The sequence below is a fragment of the Daldinia vernicosa genome (genome assembly GCF_022497035.1).
Source record: "Daldinia vernicosa strain CBS 139.73 unplaced genomic scaffold F5Y00scaffold_6, whole genome shotgun sequence".
NCBI classification, from domain to species: domain Eukaryota; kingdom Fungi; phylum Ascomycota; class Sordariomycetes; order Xylariales; family Hypoxylaceae; genus Daldinia; species Daldinia vernicosa.
In genome coordinates this window covers 316,211-343,900 of record NW_025953922.1, presented here as the reverse complement: position 1 = coordinate 343,900, position 27,690 = coordinate 316,211, and the positions used below count along the sequence as shown (strand labels likewise).

General features: G+C 48.4%; 6 protein-coding genes across 6 annotated transcripts; 4 read left to right on the top strand and 2 right to left on the bottom strand.

Moving 5' to 3' along the window:
- Positions 1 to 1,764: 1,764 nt before the first annotated feature.
- On the top strand, positions 1,765 to 3,072 carry F5Y00DRAFT_258383 (uncharacterized protein; the record flags this gene model as incomplete). Its single annotated transcript, XM_048010697.1, has 2 exons — positions 1,765 to 1,870; positions 1,919 to 3,072. The coding sequence occupies 2 exons, from the start codon at positions 1,765 to 1,767 to the stop codon at positions 3,070 to 3,072; spliced, it is 1,260 nt and encodes a 419-aa protein (XP_047868467.1).
- Positions 3,073 to 4,139: 1,067 nt separating this feature from the next.
- On the bottom strand, positions 4,140 to 8,183 carry F5Y00DRAFT_226938 (P-loop containing nucleoside triphosphate hydrolase protein). Its single transcript, XM_048006406.1, has 2 exons — positions 7,758 to 8,183; positions 4,140 to 7,619 (listed from the first exon to the last, which is right to left on the bottom strand). Exons 1-2 carry the CDS (start codon positions 7,935 to 7,937, stop codon positions 4,305 to 4,307), a joined length of 3,495 nt encoding a protein of 1,164 aa, XP_047868466.1. The 5' UTR covers positions 7,938 to 8,183; the 3' UTR covers positions 4,140 to 4,304.
- A 189-nt stretch (positions 8,184 to 8,372) lies between these two features.
- F5Y00DRAFT_226936 (NTF2-like protein) lies at positions 8,373 to 11,580 on the top strand. The gene is made up of 3 exons (XM_048006405.1): positions 8,373 to 9,457; positions 9,639 to 11,108; positions 11,164 to 11,580. Exons 1-3 carry the CDS (start codon positions 8,906 to 8,908, stop codon positions 11,203 to 11,205), a joined length of 2,064 nt encoding a protein of 687 aa, XP_047868465.1. The 5' UTR covers positions 8,373 to 8,905; the 3' UTR covers positions 11,206 to 11,580.
- A 2,503-nt stretch (positions 11,581 to 14,083) lies between these two features.
- F5Y00DRAFT_174870 (uncharacterized protein) lies at positions 14,084 to 16,905 on the top strand. Its single transcript, XM_048004916.1, has one exon. It carries the CDS (start codon positions 14,563 to 14,565, stop codon positions 16,771 to 16,773), a length of 2,211 nt encoding a protein of 736 aa, XP_047868464.1. The 5' UTR covers positions 14,084 to 14,562; the 3' UTR covers positions 16,774 to 16,905.
- Positions 16,906 to 17,901: 996 nt separating this feature from the next.
- On the bottom strand, positions 17,902 to 21,071 carry F5Y00DRAFT_226932 (Man1-Src1p-C-terminal domain-containing protein). Its single transcript, XM_048006404.1, has 2 exons — positions 19,210 to 21,071; positions 17,902 to 19,077 (listed from the first exon to the last, which is right to left on the bottom strand). The coding sequence occupies exons 1-2, from the start codon at positions 20,718 to 20,720 to the stop codon at positions 18,471 to 18,473; spliced, it is 2,118 nt and encodes a 705-aa protein (XP_047868463.1). The 5' UTR covers positions 20,721 to 21,071; the 3' UTR covers positions 17,902 to 18,470.
- Positions 21,072 to 21,371: 300 nt separating this feature from the next.
- Positions 21,372 to 27,685, top strand: F5Y00DRAFT_226928 (Sec63-domain-containing protein). The gene has a single exon (XM_048006403.1). The coding sequence runs from the start codon at positions 21,531 to 21,533 to the stop codon at positions 27,546 to 27,548; it is 6,018 nt and encodes a 2,005-aa protein (XP_047868462.1). The 5' UTR covers positions 21,372 to 21,530; the 3' UTR covers positions 27,549 to 27,685.
- The last annotated feature ends 5 nt before the right edge of the window (positions 27,686 to 27,690 follow it).

Here is a 27,690-nt window from a genome sequence, read left to right as displayed (position 1 = left end):
TTCTCGCATGTTTATCGTATGGTTATAGTCTTATTGAGAGTAAGTTGTCCTACTCGTTTATGTTTTATTATGTCTTTGCTGTGACTTTTATCTGTTCCTTATTATACGAAGGCAACTAGGTAGGTAGAGCGAATGTCTTGGAGATTCAAACTAAGTTTAGATATACCGATATGCGTAAGCATGATGGGCTAGCGTGCCAAATAAGGCGTGGTGTAGATGTGCCTGACACATCTATGACCACCTGCAGTTCTTCTAGGGGGCTGGTGATAGCGGGCTGGTGACATTTGCACTGCCCGACCCGTGATCCGATGGTATTATCTACTATATAGAGTTTGGTATCAAACCTATATAAGTGGTGACTCTATGTCTCGGGAATGCTTAGCACGTTACGTACTTACCTCCCTATCAGCCTATCTACTACCTAATGCGTATACGAATAGACAGATATATGAAGATATATGAGCAGTCAGATGTTTATATGGGATGATCTCTGTTGCACCAGTACATAGGCTTGGAAGAGTTTGGGCAAGTGCAAGTGATACATACCTCTGTAACAGTAATGATTTAAATAAATTAGTGGGCCCATCTCATATTGTATTGTCCGCGCACGTTATTGGCAAGATCTGCCAAGACGCTATTCCAAATATGTATAGTAACCCCTACCCCCTTCGCTTCGTACTCGGAGAAGTACCTAACCAGCTAACCTAACCTAGCCTAGGTACCTTAGGTAGGTACTTACCTATTTTCCTTCTAACGGTTGGTTGGGATATCGTCATCAGCAATGATAAACGTCCCTTTCTTACCATTAAAGACTCAAGAGGTATTGTTAGCACCCCGCCAAAATCTCATTTCCACAAACTGGCCGATTGCGATAGCGGACTTAAGACACGCCCGGAGTCTTGTTCTGTCTAAGGCAATAAGGCAATAAGGAGAATTGTAACATTTTAGAAACAAAGACGACTTTCTCTTCTTATCATTCCACCATTCTGTCACTTGTTCCAACTCGTACCTCCTTTTTGCGTGTGACCTCAACCATTAGTATATGACCTAACCTACCTACTTACCTTAGGTACCTAGCCAGTATCATTCGACGTTCGTTTTAGGAACATCCCACGCGTCCAACCATCCTATTATGAACCCAGATTCCTCATCCCTTGGCTCTTTTCGAGTTGAATCGTCCGGTTGATTCGACCTCCCGGTTTTTCTTGTTCGACACCCTGACGGCTTGAGCCTATCTTCAAACTTGGAAGCGTACGTGTGCAATCAATACAATACAATACATGCATTACATAAACCCTTCTACCCTTTCTATGCATGTATTGTACAATATAATACCTGGCACGAATGAACTAACACGTATCAGCGGATCCCTGCTTCAGTGAGCGCGGGCAGGCGGGGCATTCCTTTGCTGGCTTCTTGTTGGAGACGGAGGACGGCAACTTGGTGCCCCCAAATCCCCCCAAACCTTCCCAAATCTCTCAAGCCTCCCTAAGCCTTCCAGCCTACCTAATCGCCGACGGTCGCAGGGTCGGTAAACAGCGCTCATTGTCAGTGCCTGTCATTAGTTGACTTACCTGTCAATACTGAACTGTTACTCTCGAACTTACCTGCCTAACCCTAACCGTCGACGTCCGTCATCTATCTTGGTTTATCAGTTTATCTAAGCATCTATCCCGGCCGTCTTTTACCTTTTTGTTATCAACTTTTCTTGAGCCGTCGTATTTTATTTCATTTCATTTCATTTTGTTTTGTTTTATAAACAAGATGTCGGGGCGTAACTGGCAACGTAGCAACGACTCTCAGCGGGTCGCTAATTCTGCTGCTGCTGCAATGCGGCCTGCATCCGACCAACAGCGCCAACGAAATGATGGTAAGTCTAACCTATTATACCGCCATGAACCAAACCTAACCATATCAGAATCATGGGTTGAGGTGGCCTCGCACCCTTCCTCGTCTTCCGTCTCGTCTATCGGAGACGAGATCGTCGTTACGGGGCTACAAGTGGGCTCCTCTTACAATGCTCGAAGGCGACGACGTTTACATCCGCAGTCTTATGCCCGACCCGACGCCCGACAACCCACTTTTGTTGCCGCCCAGGCTGGCCATGCTGGTGCAAGCAGCAGTCAAGAGGAGTACGAAGAGAGCGAGAGCGAGGACGACCGAGTTTTAACCAGCTCTGCTGAGTATATTGCCTCCCCTCGACCTACCGGGACCACTCCTCTGCGACACTCGGCTCAGCCCGTTGAGGACGACTCTAGTGACGATGACGATCGTGCGACGGCACTGGCTCAATGCCCTTCGGAGCCGTTTCAACCTCAGCCAAATGCATTCTCGCACCCGCCGTCGCATTTGACCCACCGACACTCAGCGAGCTCGACTATCCCTCAGCATCACCGGCCATCCTTCGGCCAGCGATCCCAGACTCGCATCGACCGTCGCTCCCCTAATTTTATATCGCCACACTATCAGGCTGATAACGATGCGGCACTGCGTGCCAGTTTGACAACCCTGCTTAGCTGTGCAGCTGCAGCGGGTAAGCGAACCAAGGAAGGCGAAAAACAAATGGATGAACGTTCTCCTGCAGCCACTGGTAGCCAACCTGTGGAACTGCGCTTCGTTCCCGAGAGCGAACTAATGGCCCCACCGCCGCCGCCGGCCCAGACAAGATCTGGTCAACCTTCTGGAACCAATCCCCCAGCGACTACGGCTCGCGAATTGGGTGGCGAAAAGGTTAAGCGAACGGCCACACCCACTCCCGCTACAAAATCGCCGCGAGCAACTAAGAAAAAGAAGATCAGCGTGGCTTCGGGCGAGGATACTCTTATTAGCCCAACCCTCCTGACATGGGTTGTAAGTGCCGGCGTTGTGGTTCTTGTCTCCGTCGTAGGATTCGGGGCAGGCTATGTTATCGGAAGAGAAGTAGGTCGCCAGGAAACCCTCGGCAGTCTGGGCACCAATGCTAGCGCTGTAGCCGACGGAAGCAATTGCGGAAGAGATGTGATTAGAAGCGGCAGTGGAACTCTGAGAAGATTTCGCTGGGGCACTACAATGGGTAGAAGCGTGGCTGCTTGAGATGCGAAGCGCAGCCGGAACACGAAACTGGACCTGATATTATCGCTTTTGCATTGAGATTCGAAGAGGGGATGGATTGGCGTATTGACGTGTTACGAATCGATGACCCGCGGTTCACGACACCGTGTGCATGTTGTGGTCGGCAACCTCATCAGTTTGACACCTGCCGGAGTAGAGTATGACGCTGGTCTATATCATAGGCGTTGTTAAAGCTGGTTGTTTCCGAAGCTTGGGAAGACGAAGATATACCGAAGTCATCCATGAGCATTGTTCTTATACCTGGTTGGAGTTGGGGTTGATATTGATATTTTTGAGCGATATGACGGCTAGCTAGTCGAGTAGATGTAAGTATATCGTTGGCATGATGATGGAAACGGTAGTGTAGTAGTTAGACTAGGACGAGTTGACATATGTTTGTTTCGTTCATGTTTGGGATCTTGAAGGTATGGCTGGGATTGGCTGGTTCAGGATTAGGGTAGTTTTAATTGAAATGGAAACATATTCAACATGGATTTTGGATATCTGGCGAGAATAGGCAAAGCGAAGACGTGACTTGAATTGGAGCTGCGACTACTCGTTGAGTCTGCCTGTTTTGAAGAAAGGGGGGATGGAATGCCAACGTTGGGTAGGTAGGTAGGTAGCTATAACCGATAGATAGGTATAAAGGAGGTGGGAGTTGGGTATAACTACCTAAGTAAGTCAAAACACAATCAGTAGTCTGAGGACATAGGTGGTAAATACCTTAGGTAGGTAGGTAGGCAGCATAGTAGGTAGTCACAGGGGTTCTGAATAATCGCGCTGCATGAGGAGAGTGTCGCCGATGCACCCATACTATGTTAGTTAGGTACTTACCATGTTACGGCTTGGCTTGGTTTAATTTTCGTAGTGTTATGCTCAGTTAATATCACGTCGTACGTGGGAACTACGTAGCAAAGAACTAGGCGTTTGATCTGGCATCGGGTTGCCAATATAATGTGACTGACGGGCGATAGGTAGGTAGGTAGGTAGGTATATGATTATATATTATATATATCATTGGTTATGCACGATGAAAAGTACGGATGTAGTGGAAATTGTCACTTTTTTATTAAGGGGGATGGTAATAGCTAACCTAGAGAGGCGGGATGTTAGGTGGTTTAGAGAGTCAGGTCTTTCCTACATAGGATGGTGTAAGCCAAGAGGAGAAGAAGAAGAAGAAGAACAATATGAGGATCCATTTCTCTAACTATTCATTAATACCCATCGCTTTCCTCGATTATTTCATCATCATCATCGTCGTCGTCGTCGTCATCATCTTCGAGTATAAACGGCCCAGCCCTCCTATTATTCGTCCCTTTTCTCGCAGCACGCGCGCGTTTCCGAACGGGGATATCGTCCTCGCTCTCCTCCTCGTCGCCACCACCACCTGACTCCTTGCGAGCAGTAGTAGGGTTTTTTGAAGTTTGTTTCTGCCTGACGAGTTGGCTCATGGACGGGATGCTGTCGTCGGCGCTGTCCTGCGTGGCATCGAAGCGCGTAGGCTCATAGTACAACGATTTCTTCTGCTGCTTTGCAGAACGGCCGCCGATGGTAGATGGCGTAGATGGCGAGGTGGGCGATGCCGAGCGCCGGTTTCTCCGTGGCAGAGAGGAGGTCGGGGCTGGGTTGCTCGATGTCGCCATTTCGTCTGCGACGACGAACCCTACTAGGTCGGCACCGTCATCCGAATCGTCTGTTAGATCCAGGTCACTGGTGCGGCGGCAATCATCGCCTTCGTCGGCACTCTCGTCGTAGACTGCCGGGGCCCGTGTAGTCTTTTTCGGCCGCCCGCGTTGTTGTCCCGGAGCCGAAATCTTTGTTTTTGACTTAGCGGTACGTTTCTTGGGGGGCGGTGGAAGTTCCTCCACGTCTTCGCTGTCGTCAGCTTCTTCTGGGGAGTGTGCTCGAGCGCGGGGCTTCCGTTTCGCGGGCAGAGAGGTTTTCTTCGGCCGCGGTGGGCGAGACGGAGCGGCTGGCAACTCCTCGACTTCGACATCTTCCTCTTGAATGGGAGATGTCATCTTTCTCTTTTTACGCGCTGGTTCGTCTGCGGTGTCGCCATCCGAACTGGGTCCGTAGTTTGGAAGTGGCAGTCGACGGTAACGACGCGCATCTGCTTCATCGTACGGTTTATTGAAGCGGTCTGAAGGAGACTGTGATCTCGCGAACGTCTTGAACAACTTCACGCAACGCTTCGTGTACGCCCCGTGCTTCACGTATACGGTCTTCCGTAATGCTCTCTGCGCGGTAGGATTTGCGGCCAAATCCACTTGTTCAATGTCTTCCATCGAGTCTCGGTGGTATGAGAGACTCTTGTATTTCTTATGTAACTCTTCAATTTGGTTTTTGTCGAGTAATATTCGGTCAAGAGCCGGTATATCGACAACCTCATCCTCTTCAACTGGTACGGGTACGGGTACGGGGATTTCCTTTGCCTTTTTGGTTTCTGACTTCTTCCCTAGTAGCGAAGCAACACTCGTGAAGCCAGTCTCGACTCCATCAGGCATATGAAACTTCTTGGGTGGCTTCTTCTTTCGCGGCTTTCCTTTCTTTGGCTCAGGGAGACCTTCAGCCTGGGTATTTTCCACGGGGATCTCTACAGCTCTCATATCAACTTCGGGGCGGATATCTCTTGGGACAATCCTTGTGGAGAGGTCATGACGAAAGTTGAAGCGGCTTCCGTCGCATATCATAAGCTGCATCTTCTCGTAACCGTCTTTAGACTTTGCGTAATTATCCTCCTCTTTCCCTCGCATCAGGAGTAAAACAACACGTCCTGCGCGCTTTCTTCCGGTTCGTCCCATTCTCTGAAGCATTCGAATCGGTGATGCGGACGCATCGTAACATACAATTAGATCTACTTGACCAATATCTAGTCCTTCCTCACCGATCGAGGTGGCGACAAGGACATTGAATTCACCATCCTTGAATTTCTTTATTCGTTCGATCTGCTCGGCCTGTTTCATGCCTCCTGATCTTTTCGAGTCTGCTTGCCCAACGAAAACTGCGGCGCGGATAAGTGGCTTGTGAATATTAAGGACCCGTACGATTTCCTCGGCGCTGTCGCGATATTCACTGAAGACTATGATTCTGGTATTCGTAGAACCGCCTTCTCGACCCTCACCTGCGTCCATAAAGTGGTTCAAGACTGTATCGGACAGATATGTGAGTTTTGGGTGGCTGACAAAACCATCCTTCTTCGACCAGCTGGCGATTTTATCCATCATTTCCTGAAAACTGGGAGATTCGATGATCTGCTTCTTATATTTGGAACCTTTCTCGCCCTTCCCCTCTGTTTCGTCCCGAAATTGGACCAAGCTGTCATAAAACGGCTTAATACCGTGGAAATTCAGTAGTTTGATGCCATGGGCTAGACTTGTTAAAACAGCGAATATTGCCATGGTCATGAATTTTACCCCTTGGTTGACATTTCGTCCAGCACGAGCCATCCAGTCTTTCCTAGCTTGAAGGAGACCGTACGTTGTGAGACTCATCGGGTCACGACCATAGTAAATGTTCTGCTGACTTAACTTGTCCACAAGCGGCTTTAAGGCTTTCGAAAATAGGTCTCTGATAAAATTCATCTCATCTGACGGATCTAGCAGAACAATATCTTCATCTCTCTGGTGAACGTATTGGCGGATATCCATGGATTCCTCGGTGCGAATTTCCACATGTGAAATGGCGAGGTTGTCGATAACCTCCTGCACCGATTCAACCTTAGATCCAGGAGTTGCTGTCAGAGCAAGTACGCGAAAGCTACTAGTGAATCGTCTTAAAAAGTTGACGACATTTACATAGGAATAATGCCCTGTAGCCCTGTGGGCTTCGTCTACCACTAGTAAGCCAATTGACTTGGGATCTGCGTACCCTGAAGATAAATCGTTCTCCAACGTTTGCGGAGTCATAAAGAAGACCCTTTTAGACCCCCACTCTTCTGCTCGAAGAGCTGGCGCTATCTCTCCTGTAAGCAAGGTTGTCTGCGATCTTGGAATACCGGCGATGTGGAAACACGCATCGATCTGCTGCGATACAAGCGGTTTGGTAGGGGCCACAAACACAATCTTGGCGGATTTCATCCAGCGATAGTAATTTAACATGATAGTAGCTGCAATAAACGTTTTGCCCAATCCCGTAGGGAGGGCGACGAGGGTGTTGTTGAACAGACCATTCTTAACGATGCTGAACTGGTAGTCTCGAGTAGGCCCCAAGTTTGTAGGATAAACCCAGGTTTTCATGGCATCCAAGTCCAGTTCATGATGAGTTGGCGGCTCAGGTGGTAAATCCACACGGAACGCTCTATTTCTATTGGACTGAGAAGATCCGGGGCCAGGATCTCGTTGAATTGTTTGACCAAATAAGGTGGTCTGTCGATAGGCAGGCACTGGGTCACCAATACGTTGTGGCTGCAGAAAGCCTGCTGGTCCCTTCTGAGACACAGACTGAGGATTTGCTAGTGGACTTGAGAATGCATCTGAAGGCAGGTCATCAAGGTCAATGAAAGATTGCCCATTAGAATTTGATCGCTGCTGAAATATATATTAGTGCGGTCCTTCGAAATACTAAACTGAGATATTGTTGAGCAACACCAATAACCATAACAGTCATAATACCATAGCTCGAGGTTATTCATAGTCACAAGTAAATATAAATAAAGATATTCATACCAATGAGCTTGTGTGAATTGAATTGGTATTATTCCCTTGAACTGGTGGCCGTTGGACGTGGGGTTGAAATCGGCCTTGGTTGATCTTGGCAGGTTGACTACGACCTGGAACTGGTACCTGACTGGCGGCGATGATAAGATCTTCGTCAGCAATATCGTCGTCGAATTCATCCGAATCCATAGTTTAGGTTGTTTTTAATAGGTTAACTAGGTAATTATCACATAATTACCTAGATAGACAGACTGGGAGGCGACTATTGAATATTTAATAAGCCTTTTGTCATAAGCCCTTTCTTATAGGTCCTTTGTTTGGAAGTCACTGAACATGCGTTGGGGGCTGATGTGCGTCAAACGCGTTAATGTGGGTGTAACAGGTGCGACTATAAAATAATTGGCATTGAAATGTCGCGAAGTCATGTGAATATTGTGGCTGTTACAATGTAATTCTGGTGGCTTCAGCTTCAATTATCTAGGTTATGTATATTAATGTGTATATTACCTAAGCAAATATGTACCTATCCCCTATCGGTGCAAACTGCCCGTACAGTCGTTACTTCTAGAAAATTGGATTTGTGGCTGAAGCAACTGCTGACCTCCAGTTAGGTAGGCTGGTACCTGTGAGTCAATCTCAACATACCTAGGTACGTATCAGTCATCATAAATGGTCTGTGCGCGCTAGGTATCAACCTCTGGTGTCTTGATTTCTCGTCAGCCTTTGTTTCGACGTCACAGCCTTTAGTTTTACATCTTTCATCTTTCCCTTCTTTATCCCCCCAAAGGATGCGACGAACCTAAAGGCTTATTCTACCATTTCTCTCGTAAAAAATTACTGCGAGGGGAATTATTTTTTGCCTTTACTTCAATCTCTTGACTTGCCTCGGGTGGGTTCACAACTTTCGCAACTACAACAACCTTTTCTAGGCAACGCCATCCGTCCATCTGCAATTCATGGTTTGCCAGCCTTGCCTGAAGATCGTCAATTATTGACGACTTTTCTACAACCATTCATAAAGCGTCATCTCCAGATCATTTACAGCCACTTCTTTGCTCCTCTAATAGAGTAGCAACCTCCACACCTCTTATCGCCTCCGAATCTGTTTCTCTACGCAGAGTTTTCGCGGTTTTCGCTCACTTCTCATACAACGAACGATGGCGCCCTCTGGTCCCCGAAAGGGATCTGCCCCTACTGGCCCACGCAACACTCGAAGTGGAACAAATAGTGCGAATGCGGCTTCCAGAGGTGGAATATCTAAGCGTCGTGGCAATACTTCAGGCAGAGTGGACAAAGATGGCGACCTTGATATGGATGTTCCCGGTGCGGCCAACCGTAACCCTCGGAAGGCGAAGCGTACCGAAGCGCACGATCCTACCACAACACCTCGATCCACAAGATCGGCACCGAGCGGATCCCGCGCACCGAGACCAAACGTGAAGACACAACAAATAATACAACGCGTCTTCAACGGAACTGCTGGCGGTAGCCTCTCTTCCCGCATCGCTACCGGAATGTCTGGAGGGGCTAAAGCCTTTAAAGGCATCCGCCAAGTCAACGCGCCGAATACGATGACACTCCAAGTTCAGGGTCTCAAATCCAGCAAGGCGGCCGGTAACGAAGGAGGCGGCCTCAAAGAGCTGTTGACCTTCCTGGAACGAAAAGCTCAGGCCGTCTCGAAGACTACACGAAGCATAAGGATTAAGAAGGTATGTGATAGCATTCCGTCCGAGAATCTGGGGGGTTACGCAGCGACACAAATTCTCCGCATTCGTTATCATGCCGTATAGCTCGCAAAAACGAGGAGAGACAATCTTGAACCGAGCCGCATACCTATCCCGGATTCCTAGAGCATTATCAAGGTTTCATTACCTTGCTAACGTCTAGCAGTCACACATCAATGGTGACTTTGTATATATCATCACAAGCAAGGAAGACGGGGAAGAAATTCTTAAGCTGAATGGATTCGCATTTGCCGGTACAACCCTTACTATCACAGAAGCACCGGGCGAATTGCCCCCGGCTAGCCAGAATAATATGTCCTCGACCGCTCTCGAGGTAAAAGAAGTGCTTCGTAACGTCCTTAGCCTCCGATACGACGGTAGCGCGAAGCTACTAAATCTATCTGCCCTCGGCGAAGATGCCGGGCTCAACCAGATGGGCTTCTTCAGTGGCGAGAGTAAACCTGAGAAGCTGTTTCGCGCACTAATGGCTGTTTGTGATGGGTTATTTAAGACGGCTCAGGATAAACGAGACGCCGTCGTTAGTGTCAGCCTCGCCGGCAACAACATCGACGACGTCTTTCAGATCATGTCCTTGACTGAAACCTTCCCCGACTTAGTCAACTTGGACTTGAGCCGAAACCACTTCAAGGATTTAAAGGGTCTTCAAAAGTGGCGATATCGCCTTAGGAAGCTCGAAACTCTCCTCCTGAATGACAACCCTATCGAGGCGGCGAATCCCAACTACGCAGCAGAGCTAACAAACTGGTTTCCCCGACTACAAAACCTTAGCGGCATCCAGGTTAGGACCCTGGCACAAATCGCCGCAATGGAAGCCGCGTCTCGGCCTACTCCCATCCCACAGCACGGCGCCGACTTTCGGGATATCAATGGCATTGGCGAAGGCTTCATTAGGGAGTTCATGTCAATGTATGATGTTGATCGACATAATTTGGCGGCTAAGTACTACGACAACGAAAGCACTTTTTCTATTGCTGTCATCAACAGCTCTCCACACCCACAAAGCACTCAGACACCCGGTTGGGGCGCATATATCAAATTCTCCCGTAATCACAACAAGGTTACCTATACCTCTACTAGAATACAACGTTTATTCGTTGGAACACATTTTATTCAAAGCGCATGGCAACAGCTACCTCCTACGCGGCACCCTGATCTAGTGGCTGAATTCAACAAGTACATTGTCGATTGCCATCCTGTCCATGGTCTCTCCGACCCAGCTGGCCAAAGCCCGGTGGGCGTAGATGGAATGATCATTACCATACATGGAGAATTTGAGGATCAAGAGCCTGGTACTATGAAGACGGCCAAGCGAAGCTTCTCTCGTACTTTCGTCCTAGGTCCTGGTGTTCCAGGTAGAAATCCTATACGTGTCATCAGCGATATGCTTTCCGTCAGAGCATTCAGTCCGCCGCCAGGTTCAACGCCGGAACCGACGGCCCAACCGGTAGTCCAACCAGTAGCGCAGCCGATAGCACAGCCGAGCGTAGACTTGCAGCAACAAATGGTGATTGAGCTTTGCAACCGAACGGGTATGACTCCGGAATACTCGAAGTTCTGTTTGGACGGGGCCAACTGGAACTTTGATCAAGCCCTTCTTATGTTTAACGAAAAAAGAGTAAGTATGTCCCGTATAGCATTGATGAAATTTGAGTTAATTAACGATGTAATAGGCGCAATTACCAGCCAATGCTTTCGCTACGGCGTCTCAATAGAACTGATGACGGGGTTCAGATTGGGTTGGCTCGGAATTTTCACTCGCAGAAGTGCTGCATAGGCTAAGGAGTTCATGGTTTAAGAGTCTTTACGTTGTACAATGATTATGGGATCTCGCTGGGCAAGTTACGTCTGCGCGTAGCTATGTATATACAGAAAGGAGTCAGGTCATGACCTCAAGAAAGCGAGGTCAAAGCGGAATTCTCGAGTCTAGAGACGACTCCCTCGGTCAGACTGAGACTTCCTATACGGAAACACGTGGATGTCGAGTTCTTATTGACTAGAGGTCAGAAATCGCCGGGTTCAGCTACGCCTTGGCGAAGTTTCGCGTGTGAAGAATAAATCAGGCAATAAGCAAATATTTGACGCGCTTATAGATATTCCCTATTTATCTCGTGAAGTAGACTAGTATCGTTGATGTAGATGGCCGCTGATACCAATGAAATGTAAATAAATACCTAACCCAGTTGCCGGTAATGTAACTATCAGGAAGATACCAGAGCCAATGGATAAAAAGCAACCAATGCCCATGTGCTCAATAAGATTTGATACCGCGCGCTTTTTCAGTTGGCTGGCGCCCGGAGAGAAATAAGCGGAATTGGCATGAAAGAAGGCATTTTGGGGTGACAATTGGCGATGTTTCGCAGCTCGGCGCTTACGAATACATAGCAGTGGTGTGGCCTGCAGCCTGCAGCTTGCAGCAGTCATGCCTCATCTCGATAGACCCTGTAGATTTGCGTGGTCCCCGGTAGAGATCCATTATGCTGCTGGAATAAATTATTACGGGATGACGACATGCCTGTCCTTTTCTTTTAAATTTGGCCCCCTCTGCGACCACTCGACCACTCGTCATTCCCGAAGCGCGGGAACAGTTTTGAGCATTTGCGACCACCAGTTGTGGAAATATTATCGTCGCTGAAGTTTCTGATTACATGTAGTAAATGGATAACTTCTTTTGTTGTACCTACCTAGGTACATAGTATGACAGTAAATGCGATATTCGACTAGTACGATATGAATAGAATGGTGCATAAAAGTCAGCATGAATTTAAAGATGAGACATGGCTTCTTAGCCGTCTTAGCCTAGAATAGAAGTCGTCGCATGTTCAGGGTCGTTGGGGCTTGGGGCTTGGGCAAACATGACAAAACCACATAATTATTCTGAAGCAAACGGCTTTTTAGGCATAACTCCCTTCGTCTGTCAGAACGCTATAAATTTAGTGTATAGCACCTATGTAAATGTTATAGGTTAGGTAGTTGCAACAGAGAACATAGGTATCTAAGCTAAAAGCAGCAGAATTCAGCGATGGTAACTGCATATTCAAACAGTTATTGCCCAGTAAGCAAGACTGCAAGACTGCAAGATCAAAATAATAAATTAATCGGTAGCGATTTCCGACGAATACTACCGGATTCTTCAGTGGCCAATCGAGTGTCGCACACGAGGTGCCCGGCGCACAGCAGGCACAGCAGGTACTGCAAAGCACTGCACACCATTGCACTATGAATTCGGTACGTGGTGGGGTTAGAGTTTCACAATATGTACGCCTTCTTTTATAGGTTAGTGCCCGTTGTGTTTGAACTCTAATAGGTAAAGCTTATTTGTAGGAAACGACGTATCCAAAGATCATGCTATGAAAGTTGGGTTCCATTGGACAATTCTATCGTTCGTTTTATCCAGTAACTTCTCACTTCTTACTGCCCCCAACCTTTCGTCCTTTTATGCGAGGTCATTCAAAACTTAATGTTCCGCACGACCTAGACAGATGTATCATCTTACAATGTATCATTTTATACATAACTATAGAGAAAGCAATGACATATAACTAGGTGCTATTGCAAACTGAGATATACCGCTAAACTAAACATGCTGAATAACCTCGTCAAGAAACAAACAAACAAACAACCTCGGACTGAGCGAAACGAGGCCAAATTGCCCGCTGGATCCTTCGCTCGAACCCACAACCACGCGAGAAAGTCTCTCCACCAGATGGTCGTATGAGCAGGGGTTAAAAGAGAAGTCTACCCCTTTTTCTGCTAGCAACATTGAACCACTGAACTTCATGTAGTACTGAATCCACTACGTATGGCACGCTTTACATGCCCAGCCACAGGGTAATTGCATGTACTGCAGCCCCGTTGGGGTACATTGCAGCGCCTAACTTATCAGCCTATTCCCGCCCTGAGAGACGTATTTTAGACGTATCTTGGTCGTTGGAGGTACCTGACGCTATCTCAATAGCTCACCTTTCAATCGCTTGTCCCCTGACGATTGCTATCTTCCTATTCGATCAGCATATGGAAGGCCCACAATCGCCCGGGGGGTCCTGGTCCGCTTCCCCTGTCGTATTCCCGTCCTTCTCATCGAAAGTGCTCGACCGCAAACAGAGAGTGTAACTATCTTTCGCCCTCTCATACGTTCTCTTTCTTTTGAGCAGCTCGCCGAAGCCTTGCTCTCTCTCTTGCTGCTACAGCTTGCCTCTCTTTCGGGACCATCCCATCGCTGTGGCATCCTCTCCTTGTCTTCCTTCATCCATCCTTCACTCCACAGGATTCGCTCGTCAGCGTTTTAATCCACCAGCCGTTTAATCGTCGCCTTCCATAATCTTTCTGTAAACCTCCCCTTTTACATCTAGGCTGGCGCATGAATATTTCGATATTGCGGCACATCTAAATAATCCATCCTACTACTACGGAAGTGGGTTGCACTTTTAGGCAAAGCAACTAAGCAACTACCTGCCGGAGGCGTATATTGATCCGCTAGGTTTTAGATACCTTGACAACCTGCGACACCACGCCCGTCAGGAGAGAGATCGACCGTTTCCACCCTTCTCTCGCTCTGTCTTCTCCATTTGACTACGGGAAGGAAACATCTTTTTCTTTTCTTAGGGAACCACCAAACTTTGTTCTGCAGATCATATTGTCCTACGTGGGCCGGCCTTCTAGCATCGAGTTAGCCTTTGCTATACATCGCAAAGCTCTAGCCAGTATCTCGACAGTGACAAGCTTCCCTTCGGCATCGGATTACTCCAGTAGTTCCTCAAACTAAGTCAAGCAGTTTGGTCTCTCTTCATCACCAATTTCAATACGATCAAGAGATCACTATTTGGATTTAATAGCGTTGCATATTTGTCTCCCGACCGGTGTTATAGACATCGTGCTACACTTCCCTAATTAAGACATAATACCGACAGCCAACTCCAACAATACCAGCCTCCCTTCCGCTCTTTTAACTTAACAGATGATCATGACCTTTTGATAAGCGACGGTAATCTGGAGGCCACTGTATTTGGTCTCATTGTCGCTCATTTATTCGGAGTCATCGCGTTGGGTTTGTTGGAGTTTTATATCATACCATGTCACTTCCAGAACCGCTGTTGCCGTTAACGGGCGCCTGCAGCGTTATATTCGATAATACTTTATACTCCTACTCGGCCGCTGGACTCGAGTCGTTAAAACTAGAGGAAGGGGCAGAATGGAAAAAACTAGCCAGTGGACAGTCAGTTGAAGGTGCCGTCTGTGTTGGATCGACGCCAAAAGATTCCTCGAAGGCCGCGCTATTTGTTGTTGGTGGAACATCGAAATCATCCGACTATCCGGGTCTTCAAAAGTTTACATACTCGACTAAAAAATGGGAGAATATAGTCCCGGAGGTAAATGTGACGCAGAATCGGGTATACCACAGCGCGGCGTACATCAACGGCAGTGATACGATTTTGGTCTACTCGGGATCGACCGACGGAAAACCGGAGTTATCTTCTCAGACCTTCACAATCGGGGCATCTGAGCCGTACTCTGTGCTGGCATTTCAGTCTACCCTCTCCCCACCGGGAGTCGCGCCATTAATTCTCCCATGGTCGGAAACACAAGCGGTCATGATCGGTGGCAACCCGACGAACACGCGGGTGATGCTTTTTGATCCAGTTGCCTCATGGGTTGATCCAGGAATAACCTTAGCAGAGCCATTAGCTAAGAATTCCACGTACATGAAGGCGGCTATCATGGCCGGTGACGATGGTAGCAAACATCTCTATACGTTTGATATGACCACCTCGCCGAACACGGTCAACAGGACGATGTTGTTGACTAGCAATGGTCTCCCTATAGCCGACGCGGCTCCAGCCGGAACGACCGTTTCGGGCCGCGCGTTACAGGAAGAGAAGCGAGCCCTTACTGCGGATAACTGGCCGAAATATAACTCAACTCTAGCGCCGCAAAGCACACGAACCGACTATTCCTTAGCTACTGATGCAAATGGTTTGGTAGTAATCTCAGGTGGGAATGATGACGAGATATTGTGCATGTTCAATGCGAAACAGAACACATGGAAGAACGCCACGGCCGTGCTTGGGCAGCAAAAAGGGTTTTTGATCGAGTCGACATCTTCAACCTCATCATCGGCCTCTTCCTCCACTCTTGCGCCCTCTAGCACCTCAACTGAAGCTCCTACTGCGGCCGCTACTACTCCTGTTTCTACTGCGCCTGCAGCTGAAGACAGCATACTTCCTCCGACAACTTTACTCGGCATAGTGCTTGGGACTATCTTTGGCTTCGCGATTATCTTACTGTGCTTGCTATTCTGGATCAAGCATCTTCGGAAGCGGCAAAATCATGCTGATGTAGGACAAGCGCGAAGAGCCAGTGGAATACCGGATGAGAAGGCTGAATTCGAACGCGAAGTTGCGAACACTTCGGGTGGACATTTCCGGGGGCACGTTCCACAGGATTCTGTAGGTTCATTCTCATCAATGGCCATCTTGATGGGTAAAGTGCAGAAGCCTGCTGTACAGCGCAAAACGAGCAACGAAACGAAGCGCAGCTCTGTCAACAGCATCTTTAGTAAGCAATTCAAGAGTACTATTAGCCGGCCGCAGCCTCAAACGAATCCGGAGCCGGAGTTCCTCTCAATGGATGAAAAGGGCGTGTCCTTTGCTGCCGACGCGAACGAGCCGAAGCCGCGACCTCGGGCAGCAGGAGATAATGTAGATGATACTATGAGAAGGAGCTCTGGTTGGAATCGATACTGGTCTGACGGCAGCGCGCTGTCCGTTCTTGGCCTCGGGAATAGCAACTCGCAGCGTGAAAATGGTTCTGGACCAAGTTCTTTCTACTCAGATAAAAACCGCCTAACGCAAGACTCTGCCACCGTACCAGCCTTATCCATACCGGCCTTACAAGTCCCACAAGGACGGCCGGAACTGAACCAGGTCAACTCAAGCAGCCCAACGATCTCGCAGCAGAATCTTCACATCGAGGGAATGTCCGGCCAAATAGAACGACCCATATCCACTGCATCGTCCTCGGGATATTCTAGTGGTATCCCGGCCAGTGTCCATGATACTTGGGATCCGGCAACGGCGAAAAAGGCTTGGGGTGATGTGCGAGCTCCGAGTAGTACTTATAGCCAGAGCATCTATCAGACAGTTCTTGGGCCTCCTGATTCAAATAAACCTCCAACTGGTATTTCTAAACAGCCGCCATTGGATACGGCATCTAATTCGAACGACTTGAGTTGGCTGAACTTAGGAGACAACAACAACAACAACAACAACCAGTCGTTTAAATAATCCTTCGACATACTGCAAGACTGTTGTTCTCTTTCAATTGCTCGTCACATTAATGATACTCTTACGAAACCGTTCATGACCTTCGCTTATACCCATTCTCATTTAAGGAGCAAAAGTTCTGGATTCGGGCTCGGAGGCTAGGCCAGAGATAGACGAGTCTTCACAACGCCCAAGGGAAGAAAAAAAGGGGTCAATCGGAAAAGCGCACATTCGTTCAGACGTCATTTACCACAAAGCTGCCCAGACGCAGCTCAGCATAAACCTATGGATATATCACCGCAACAAACTTGCAAACCCTTCTTCGCATTTGAAAGGCGCAGCCGCCGGCATTTTTTTTTTTTAAACCTTGAACATATACAATTTTATATTCGACTTTCAATAATTACAGCATGCTGTACATTGCTCCAACGTTGTGCGTCCTACTAGAGATCGGCGGCGCCACGGTATTTTCTCGACACTCGTCATCAGCAATATTCATTTACACTTTTATACTTATTCTTTTCGGCTGCCTCTTTTCGTTATCCGTTCATTTTGCATGATACCACTAGACTCCGTCCCCAAGGCGATGGCGACTGGCTTTGCTCCCGACACCGTGTTCCGATCTAGCTGTTTTTGTTTGTCTATTTTTGTCGATCGTGCTCGAGTGGCGTGCTCGAGAGCGAGAAAGGTGTAAGAGGAGAGGAGAGGAGAGGAGATGTGACGTGGTGTAGTAGTTGCGTCGTAGTTGTGCGATATAATGAGGGGAGGTGGCTTGTATCTACACATCTATCTAGGTCTAAGGCCATGTATCTAACAGCTAATCTCTCTTACGCGATCTATCCCCACGGGTTTCCGAGCAAAGAGCAAAGAAAGAGCAAGGTCCGTGCTGTGTATAGTACTTGGATAGTAGCGGGAGGGAATTAATTGTATAAATTCTGACCTTGAGATTCTTGTTTCTGATACCACTTATAGACTGCTCTTCTAAGTAAATTATTCCATCCAATAGACTTTGTAACTTATAGATTTTAGAAATGTCAAGATTCCTACCTACTCCAAGCATCTATAGACGACACTTGATTTATCATTTCTGACATTCATCCTGCTTGTCTGTATAGCGTCTCGTCTATCCATCCACCGACACGCATATTGGGCACATCCTCGCCCATTACTTCGTACACACCTACCTAACCAATAAACCCCAGCCCCTACCTAATCCCATAATTAGAAACCTTCAAAGACACATAACCTAGACGAATAAGAGTCGTCGTATCCGTGAAACACTAGGCCATCTTGGCCGAGTTATTTCTGCTTCGAGTGCTACGCGGCACGGAGCGTGAGCTGTTTCAAGTTCACATCACATGGATGGAGGTATATAATCTACCTAAGGTCAGGTGGTGCGAGATAGTGCCGGCTGTGCCTCTATATATATAAATTGCGGGTTGGAAACGCCACCATTTACTCGTAGAGCGTAAGACGCAAGGCAGAGAGAATGGGGGAAGGTCGGTCGTATCACAGGTTACATTAGATAGGTAGACAGACATAATAGAGTACCTTAGGTACCTAAACTAGCTTGTTTACAAAGGAGAATGCCATAAATTGATTGCACGTAGCCGTCGCGTCAAGTTACAAGGTACCAATGAGCAAAGCCTAAAACGCCAGCCAACTGAATAACTGCTCGTCCGTCTATCCCACATGGTCTCCATCTGAAACCCCTTACATTAGTAGATAGGTCTCGGTTCCTCCCACTTCTGGTGTCGTGCGTGGGCCGCATTATCTCCCGCTCCGTTACTCGGTGAATCCACACCCGCGTCCGGTCCGAATGATGTGCGTCCGCTCTTCCGTCGCCTGGCGCTATGGTCTCCAGCCATTGGGCCAATCCACTCCCATGCCCTGCCGACCTCGCCGCTGCGTCCCTCCCGCTGGCCAGTCCGAACATTGCTGTTCTGCTCGACGACTGCCTTGACTCTCCGCCAGATCTTCTCGCGTCGCGAGAGCGAATGAACCGATCTCAGAACATCGTCACGGAGGTTCGGGAGGAAAAGCCACGGATCATCAATGCCCTCATCTCCCAGTTGCTTCTGGTTCGCTAACCTTTCAAGCACTAGGTCGACTAAGGCCGGTACCTGAGCTGCTGCTGCACGGTTAGCCTTGAATTGAGACTGTGCATAAATCGCTGTCACGATCAGGGCGATCACGACGCTAATATGGAATCGATATCTTGCCAGCCCGAGTCGGATTGATCTGCGGACGGCGCAGGTGATTGAAATTCGAGCGAGAGAGGTGGACGTGAAGTAGGTGTTTGGAACACTTCCGGAATCGGGAATTCTAAGGTGGCCGGAGGGACTCTGGTTAGTCGAATGGTCAGACTTCTTAACTTGTGATACAAACATCTTCCATGAGATATACTATACTAAGAAAGTACAAAAAGTAATAGGTACTCAAAGATATTTTACTTACTCCTTGACTTCCACTTCCTCTCTGGCTTTAATCTCGCCAAGCGCAGATCCCCAGAGATCCTCAAATTCTTGATTGTTCATCTTCTTGTTTCTCTTCCTATTGATAATCTCCTTCAGCTCTTGCTCCTCAATCGCCGGTGTCTCAAGCTTTGTACCTTCTTCGTCGATAGGCTCACCGCATTCGTACTTGGCGGTTCGTTCGCGAAGCTCTTCGATTGCCTTATCTGCCACTGCCTGTACCCGTCGGACCTTGACACCGTCAGGCTCACAGGTGGGAGGAAGAGGGATCACACCACCTAGTGATAGAGGGTGAGGCTTGAGGAGATAGTCCTGCTCACACCGTACGGAAAAGTCGGCATAGCAATAGGCATGAGGGGGACATGGCTCGCACTCGGGCTCTAGGGTGTCTATGACAGACTGCGGGACCGTAATTTGAGGTGGCAGTACCGACTGCGCCCATTCCGGTGTTTCGATCTCATTAGGAATCGAGCTTCCAACTTTACCAACGCCGCAGTAACCTACTGCGATCTTTTCCTGACGATACCACCCAGCGTAGACACTTAGGAGCGTGGCAAAGAATATAGACAAAATTGTGCCACCTCCGGTCTTATTTGACTGACGTCGGGGTTGCCGAGTAGCGACAGCATCGCGCCCGTTTACGGCTTCGTCTGAGATAAGATCAAGTTGCTCTTCTGGGGTGAATTCTTCCCCGGCCTCGACTACGGGCGTCTCTGGGGCCTTTAGATATGATTTCCGAGGCAAGGGAGGGTTGAAATTCATAGGCACGCCGGGTGACTCTTCCTTAGGAGCAGGAGCAGTATGGCCCTCCGTTCGCCTTCGCGCGCCTCTACTAAGGCTTCGCGGCTTGTCAGGTCCGGCTGTTCTTCGACGTACACTCGGGGTGTTATCCACAACAGATGGAGAACTGCCACTTTGGAAGGGGTTATCATTGGTGAAAGCATCCGAAGTTCGTTGAAAAAAGCCTTCGTTAGATTCCTCAGTCTTAATTCGAGGCGCAAGAACAGGCCGTCCGACTCTACTGAGCGTTCTGCCATTGTCAGGCTCCGGGCCGGTATCCGTATCCGAAGTCTGAACCGGGCGGCTTGTAGCGCGAGGCTTTCGTTTAGTAGGACTTGGGGTCGGCGGCGGCATTGGTTGATCTTCGGGTTCTTCTGTCTTGATTCTGGTAGGTGCCTTCCTAGGCGACCTTGATCGACGAGTGGTACGCGGAGGTGGTGCAAGTTCTTCCTGCTCCTCAAAGGGATTGCTGCTGCTTTGTGACTCTGCATCAACAATGCCCTTGCTTGAGCGCTTTGCTCGTGCGCGTGCAGCTAAGATTTTCTTTGACTGGGGCACAATCTGATCATTAAAAATTTCGATCAATTGTGCTTTTTTTGCGCTGGATGCATATGAAACATTGTGTGCAACTAGAATCGATCGTAGCCGGGGGACTGTAAGGGTCTTCGCATCGAAGCCTGGCTGAAGATAGTCGAGGCTCTCTGAGTCGGACATTGCGGGATAGCTTATAGATAGTCACGGACTATCTTGTATTAAATATTACAAGCTTGAAGAGTGTATGGAAAGAGTATATGGAATAACAAAGGCCCTTTGTGACTTTGTGATTTCGCACAGTTTAACACCTAAGCCTAATATTGAGCGATGCCCGCTAGGCACACCAAGATATTTCTGTCTTGGTGACGTAGAATGGAATAAACTCGGAACGTCACCAAAGCTATTAAACCGCCACCAGCAGGTCTAGCGATAGTAGACGAAATTGGGAACACGCACGGTGGTTGAAAAAAATATAGCGGGGGATTGATCGTGTTGATAAAAAGAGTTGAAGAAGTGGAAATTCCGTTGCAGTGGCAACAGAAACATTAGCTACCTAGATCGTAATCTGTACATATTGACCTCCCTCTAAGCAGGCAGGCAGGTCGTTGTGTTACATTCGAGCCCCACAATTTGCATGAGGTAGGTACCACTTAGGGTTAGGTACTTCGATACCCTCCTTGTCCAATCATACATGCATCATGATTTCTAGGCTAGTGTATGTGCATCACCTTTTCACACCCAAACCTCGTTAAGTGTTATCATGTATATTACTATGTAGAGGAGATTCAACTATTAGATACCTAGCCGCAGCAGGTAGTCATCGGCGTAATAGTCATCAAGAACCCGTTTGTATGTAATCACGGCTCTAAGAAAAATAGGATAGACCACATCCTAACAGCTTTGAAATTGATACAACTACCTACCTAAGAAATATCTAACAACTTATAGATCAACTTATAGCCTAGTTCACTACGGATCATTGCACTCAAAATGTCATCTTCTATGAGTGAGGCGGAAGCCAGGTGGCGCGAGCAGTTTGCCGCCATGAAAACTGCCATCGAAAACTTGAAGCTACCTGAAAAGAAACATCACGTCGAAGCAGAACTGGACTTAGACCTCGATCTGGACGATGAAGACTTCATATCCGGCAATAGTGGCGACGACGTCTGGGACTTCATAGATGATAGCGAGGAAGACTTGTACAGTAGTGATTCTCTCGAGGAATCTAATGGTCAGGTCGATAGCGGCAGCTCCGGCTTGACATGGTTCACAGAACAGTGTTTCACTATCGCTACCAAGAACGGCTTGTCTTCGGATGTCTTCCAAACACAGATTCTAGAAATCTTAGCATCTCAGCGGTCCGAGGACGACTTACAATCCTCGCTCACTGATCTTGTTGGGTTTGATGACTTCGATTTCATCATTGAAGTGCTATCTCGCAGGCACGAAATCACCTCAAGCTTTGCCACCCAGGAGACGCAGAAGCCAACTGGCCGACTCTTGACTAAAGCAGAAAGAGATGAAGCTCTTCGACAGAAGGACTTTGAGCATAAGAATGCTGCTCTAGCTCCTAGTATGCATAAGGAGACACAATATCCGCACATATACAAAGCATATAACGCAGGCAATACCTTAAGCCATACCGGAAGCAAGTATGGTATGCCAGATGGTACCGAGCGGAAAATACATGACAAGTATGAGGAATTTATAGTTCCTGCTGGGAAAACCGGCACGCTTCTTCCTGGACAGAAGCTTGTTAAGATATCCGACATGGACGGTCTTTGCCGGCGAACATTCAAGGGCTACAAGACGCTAAACAGGATGCAGAGTCTAGTCCATCCGGTAGCCTACAAGACCAGCGAAAATATGTTGATCTGCGCTCCTACCGGTGCAGGTAAGACAGATGCGGCTATGCTGACAATATTACAAACGATCAGCCAATACGTAACACCAAATCCCATTGAGAACACGGAAGCAACAGATTTTGCTGTTGATACCCAAGATTTCAAGATCGTGTACGTCGCCCCGATGAAAGCCCTTGCTGCGGAAATCACCGAGAAGCTGGGAAAGCGTCTCGCATGGCTCGGTATACGCTGCCGCGAGTTTACGGGAGATATGCACCTTACCAAATCCGAGATCGTGCAAACGCAAATCATCGTTACTACCCCTGAAAAGTGGGATGTCGTCACGAGAAAGGGTACTGGGGATACTGAACTCGTCCAAAAGGTTCGGTTGCTCATCATCGACGAAGTTCACATGCTTCACGATGAGCGAGGAGCTGTTTTGGAGTCCCTAGTAGCGCGTACCGAACGTCAAGTTGAGAGTACCCAATCGTTAATCCGCATTGTCGGACTTAGTGCTACCCTTCCAAACTATGTCGACGTTGCCGACTTCCTCAAGGTTAACAGATATGCCGGTCTTTTCTACTTCGACGGCTCCTTTCGCCCAGTTCCTCTCGAGCAACACTTTATAGGGGTTAAAGGCAAAGCTGGCTCGAGGCAGTCCAGAGATAATCTTGACACAGTAGCTTTTGAAAAGGTCAAAGACATGCTAATCGAAGGCCATCAAGTTATGGTATTTGTCCATTCAAGGAGAGACACTCTTCTCACTGCTAAAATGCTTCATAAAAAAGCTACCGAGGACAATTGTACGGATCTTTTTGATTCTATGGAACATCCGTACTACGAACAAGCCATCCGAGACATGAAGTCTTCAAAGGCGCGTGAACTTAGGGACCTAGTGCCCAAGGGGCTAGGTATACACCACGCCGGTCTGACTCGATCGGATAGGAACCTCATGGAAAAACTGTTTGCTGAGGGTGTCATGAAGGTGCTCTGTTGTACAGCAACACTTGCATGGGGTGTTAACTTACCGGCTGCTGCTGTTATTATCAAAGGGACGCAAGTCTACAGTGCACAAGATGGAAAATTCATAGATTTAGGTATCCTCGACGTCCTCCAAATATTCGGTCGTGCTGGACGACCCCAGTTCGAGGATACTGGTATTGGTATGATTTGTACAACACAAGATAAGTTGGATCATTACCGGCGGTCAGTCACCGCACAGCAGCCTATCGAATCAAAGTTTTCTTCAAAGTTAGTCGACAATTTAAATGCCGAGATTGCCCTAGGCACCGTTACCTCCATCCCGGAAGCAGTCCAATGGATCGGCTACTCATATCTCTTCGTTCGAATGCTAAGAAGTCCCATGACTTACGGGATCGAATGGGCTGAGATTAGAGACGACCCAAATCTTGTCCAGAGGCGACGACAGCTTGCTATCCAGGCAGCTAAAGTATTGCAGCAAAGTCAAATGATTATTTTCAACGAGATCACAGAGGAACTGAGAAGCAAGGACATTGGCCGCATTGCCAGCCAATACTATATTCAGCAGACAAGTATACAAATCTTCAATACATTAATGAAACCTCAGGCAACAGAAGCAGACAACTTGAAGATGATCAGCGAGAGTGGAGAGTTTGACAACATACAGTCCAGAGACAGCGAAGCCGACGAATTGACTAGGCTAAGACATAATGAGGATGTGGTCTTTTGCGATCCCGGTCGTGGAATTGATACGCCCCAAGCAAAGACAAACATCCTGCTGCAGTCCTATATCTCTCGGGCACAGCTGGATGACTTTGCATTGTCCAATGATCTGAACTACGTGGCCCAGCAGTCTGGGAGAATTTGTCGCGCCTTGTTTCAGATTGCGTTGAATCGACGATGGGGTCATCAATGTCTGGTTTTGCTGACCCTCGCAAAGTCCATCGAGAAGCGTGTCTGGCCATTCCAGCATCCATTGCATCAATTTGACCTACCTAAGTCGGTACTCAACCAAATCGATGAGAAGGATACCCCTATCGAAGTCTTACGCGATATGGAGAATGCCGAAATTGGTAGTCTAGTCCATAACCATAACGCTGGCAAAAAGATAGGGAGGATTCTCGACCATTTCCCAACCGTATCAGTAGAAGCCGAGATTGCCCCTTTAAACCGAGATGTTTTGAGGGTCAAGCTTTATGTCACTCCAGAATTCACCTGGAGCGACCAGATACACGGAACATCCGAATCTTTCTATATCTGGGTCGAGAATTCCGAGACGTCCGAAATCTACCACCACGAGTTCTTCATACTTAATAGGAGAAAGCTTTACGATGATCACGAACTCAATTTCACAATCCCTCTATCGGACCCTCTACCAAACCAGATATATGTCAGGGCAGTATCGGACAAATGGCTTGGAGCAGAGACAGTAAACCCGGTCTCTTTCCAGCATCTTATCCGCCCAGATACGGAGAGCGTGTATACGGATCTACTCAACTTGCAGCCGCTACCCATTAGCGCCCTGAAGAACGCAGGCTTGGAAGAGATCTATGCGAAGAGGTTTCAATACTTCAATCCAATGCAATCGCAGATATTTCACACGCTTTATCACACGCCAGCTAATGTCCTATTAGGGTCGCCTACTGGTAGTGGCAAGACCGTCGCAGCAGAGTTGGCGATGTGGTGGGCGTTCCGCGAGCGCCCGGGTTCCAAGGTTGTGTACATCGCTCCGATGAAAGCTCTAGTCCGCGAGCGAGTAAAGGACTGGGGCGCTCGACTTGCCGGACCTCTTGGTCTCAAGTTGGTTGAGTTGACGGGTGATAACACGCCGGATACGAGGACTATCAAGGACGCCGATGTCATTATCACCACGCCCGAGAAGTGGGACGGTATCTCTCGTAGTTGGCAAACTCGAGGGTATGTTCGTCAAGTTTCACTTGTAATCATTGACGAAATCCACCTGCTTGCCGGCGACCGAGGCCCGATTCTCGAGATTATCGTGTCCCGTATGAATTACATCGCCCAATCTACCAATAATGCCGTGAGACTTCTCGGAATGTCCACTGCCTGCGCAAACGCAACAGATCTGGCGAACTGGCTTGGGGTAAAGGAAGGTCTATTCAACTTCCGTCACTCTGTACGACCGGTACCATTGGAGCTATACATCGACGGGTTTCCCGAAGTAAGAGGATTCTGCCCCCTGATGCAGTCTATGAACCGGCCAACTTTCTTAGCTATCAAAACCCACAGTCCTGATAAGCCTGTCATCGTCTTCGTGCCATCACGACGGCAGACTAGACTGACTGCGAAAGACCTGATCAACTATTGTGGGATGGAAGACAATCCCAGGAGATTCGTCAATATGTCGGAAGAGGACCTTCAGCTCAATCTCAGCAGGGTTAAGGATGATGCACTCAAGGAGGCGATTAACTTTGGTATTGGGCTTCATCATGCAGGTCTCGTCGAATCTGATCGGCAGCTGGCCGAAGAGCTTTTCCTGAACAACAAGATACAGATCCTGGTCGCAACGAGTACGCTGGCCTGGGGTGTTAACCTTCCCGCCCATCTGGTCGTCGTCAAGGGCACACAGTTCTACGACGCAAAGATTGAAGGCTACAAAGATATGGACCTGACAGATGTATTGCAAATGTTAGGTCGAGCCGGTCGTCCGCAATTTGACAACTCTGGTGTCGCGCGCATCTTCACTCAAGACTCAAAGAAGGATTTCTACAAGCACTTCTTACACACTGGTTTCCCCGTCGAATCGTCGTTACATACGGTCCTTGACAACCATTTGTGTGCTGAAGTATCAGCCGAAACGATTACAACTAAGCAAGACGCACTCGACTATCTAACTTGGACTTTCTTTTTCCGCCGGTTGCATAAGAACCCTTCGTACTATGGGCTTGAGATCTCCTCCGAGGAGCATAACACTATTGCTGCCCAACAGCTTGCAAACGACTTTATGATTGACATGGTCAGCAAATCGTTAGATGAACTCGCCGCTTCGAAGTGTGTTGAAATATACCCTAATGGCGATGTGGACCCTACTCCCCTGGGTAAGATCATGAGTTATTACTACCTGTCGCATAAGACGATCCGTCATCTGGTTAAGAATGCAAAGCCAAAAGCAAGCTTCTTGGATGTCTTATCCTGGATGTCCCGCGCGACAGAATACGACGAGCTCCCTGTTCGACACAACGAAGATCTTATCAATGCGGAATTATCCAAGAATTTACCGTTCGAAGGTAGTAGTTTTGGCCTACCGATGTGGGACCCTCACGTTAAAGCCTTCCTGCTTCTACAAGCACACATGGCTCGTGTCGATCTTCCTATTACGGATTACGTCGGTGATCAGACAAGTGTTTTGGATCAGGCGATTCGTATCATCCAGGCGTCGATTGACGTCTTGACAGAGCTAGGATATCTATCCAGCTGTCTCGAAATGATCAAGCTGCTTCAGTGCGTCAAATCCGCTCGTTGGCCACAAGACCCGCCCCTATCCATCCTCCCAGGAACCAGCCACGATAATTTGAAAGATAACAAGACTTCCCTCCAAAAGCTAAGCAGCCTCCCCCGACCACAGGTCGAGGACCTCGCTCGGAAACTCAGCATCCCAAGCTCCCAGCAAAGCCACTTCGTCCGCGCAGCCTCCATCCTACCCAACGTCAGCGTCAAAGTCGAGGACGTAACAGCGCAATCCCTCAGCGTCTCGCTCAAGCGCCTTAACCCCGTCGTCGAGCGCGAGGCCCGCGTCTACGCCCCGCGGTATCCCAAGCCCCAGACGGAGGGCTGGTTCGCCATCGTCTGCGACGCCGCGCGCGACGAGGTCCTAGGCGTAAAGCGCGTCTCCTGGAGCCAGCAGGGGCCCGGCTCCAGCTCCAAGGGTAAATCCAAGACCAACAGCAGCAGCACCAACGCGAAATCCAACGCCGTGCAAATCGGCTCCAAGCCCACGGCCAAAACTACGCTGCGCCTCCCTAGCCCCGATAAGGACGGGAACGCGAGAAAGGTCGATATCCTGGTCCTGAGCGACGCGTATATAGGTCTCGAGTACAGGGTTATGGGCGTGGAGATACCGGCGCTGCCGAGGGTGGATGATGATGTGGATAAGTCGAAGAAGGGGAGACAAGAGCGGGAGCAAGAACAGGGACAGGAACAGGGACAGGGGAGTTCGGCATAAGAGGTTCGTTGTTTAAAAGGGTGACGGAAACTATGAAATAGATGGTGTATATAGATGAGTTATGTAGCGTTGATGTGAGCTACTGCTCAACTCGAAATTTGAATCCTAACGACAATGCTTGGAATTTGAGAAGGGGCTAATT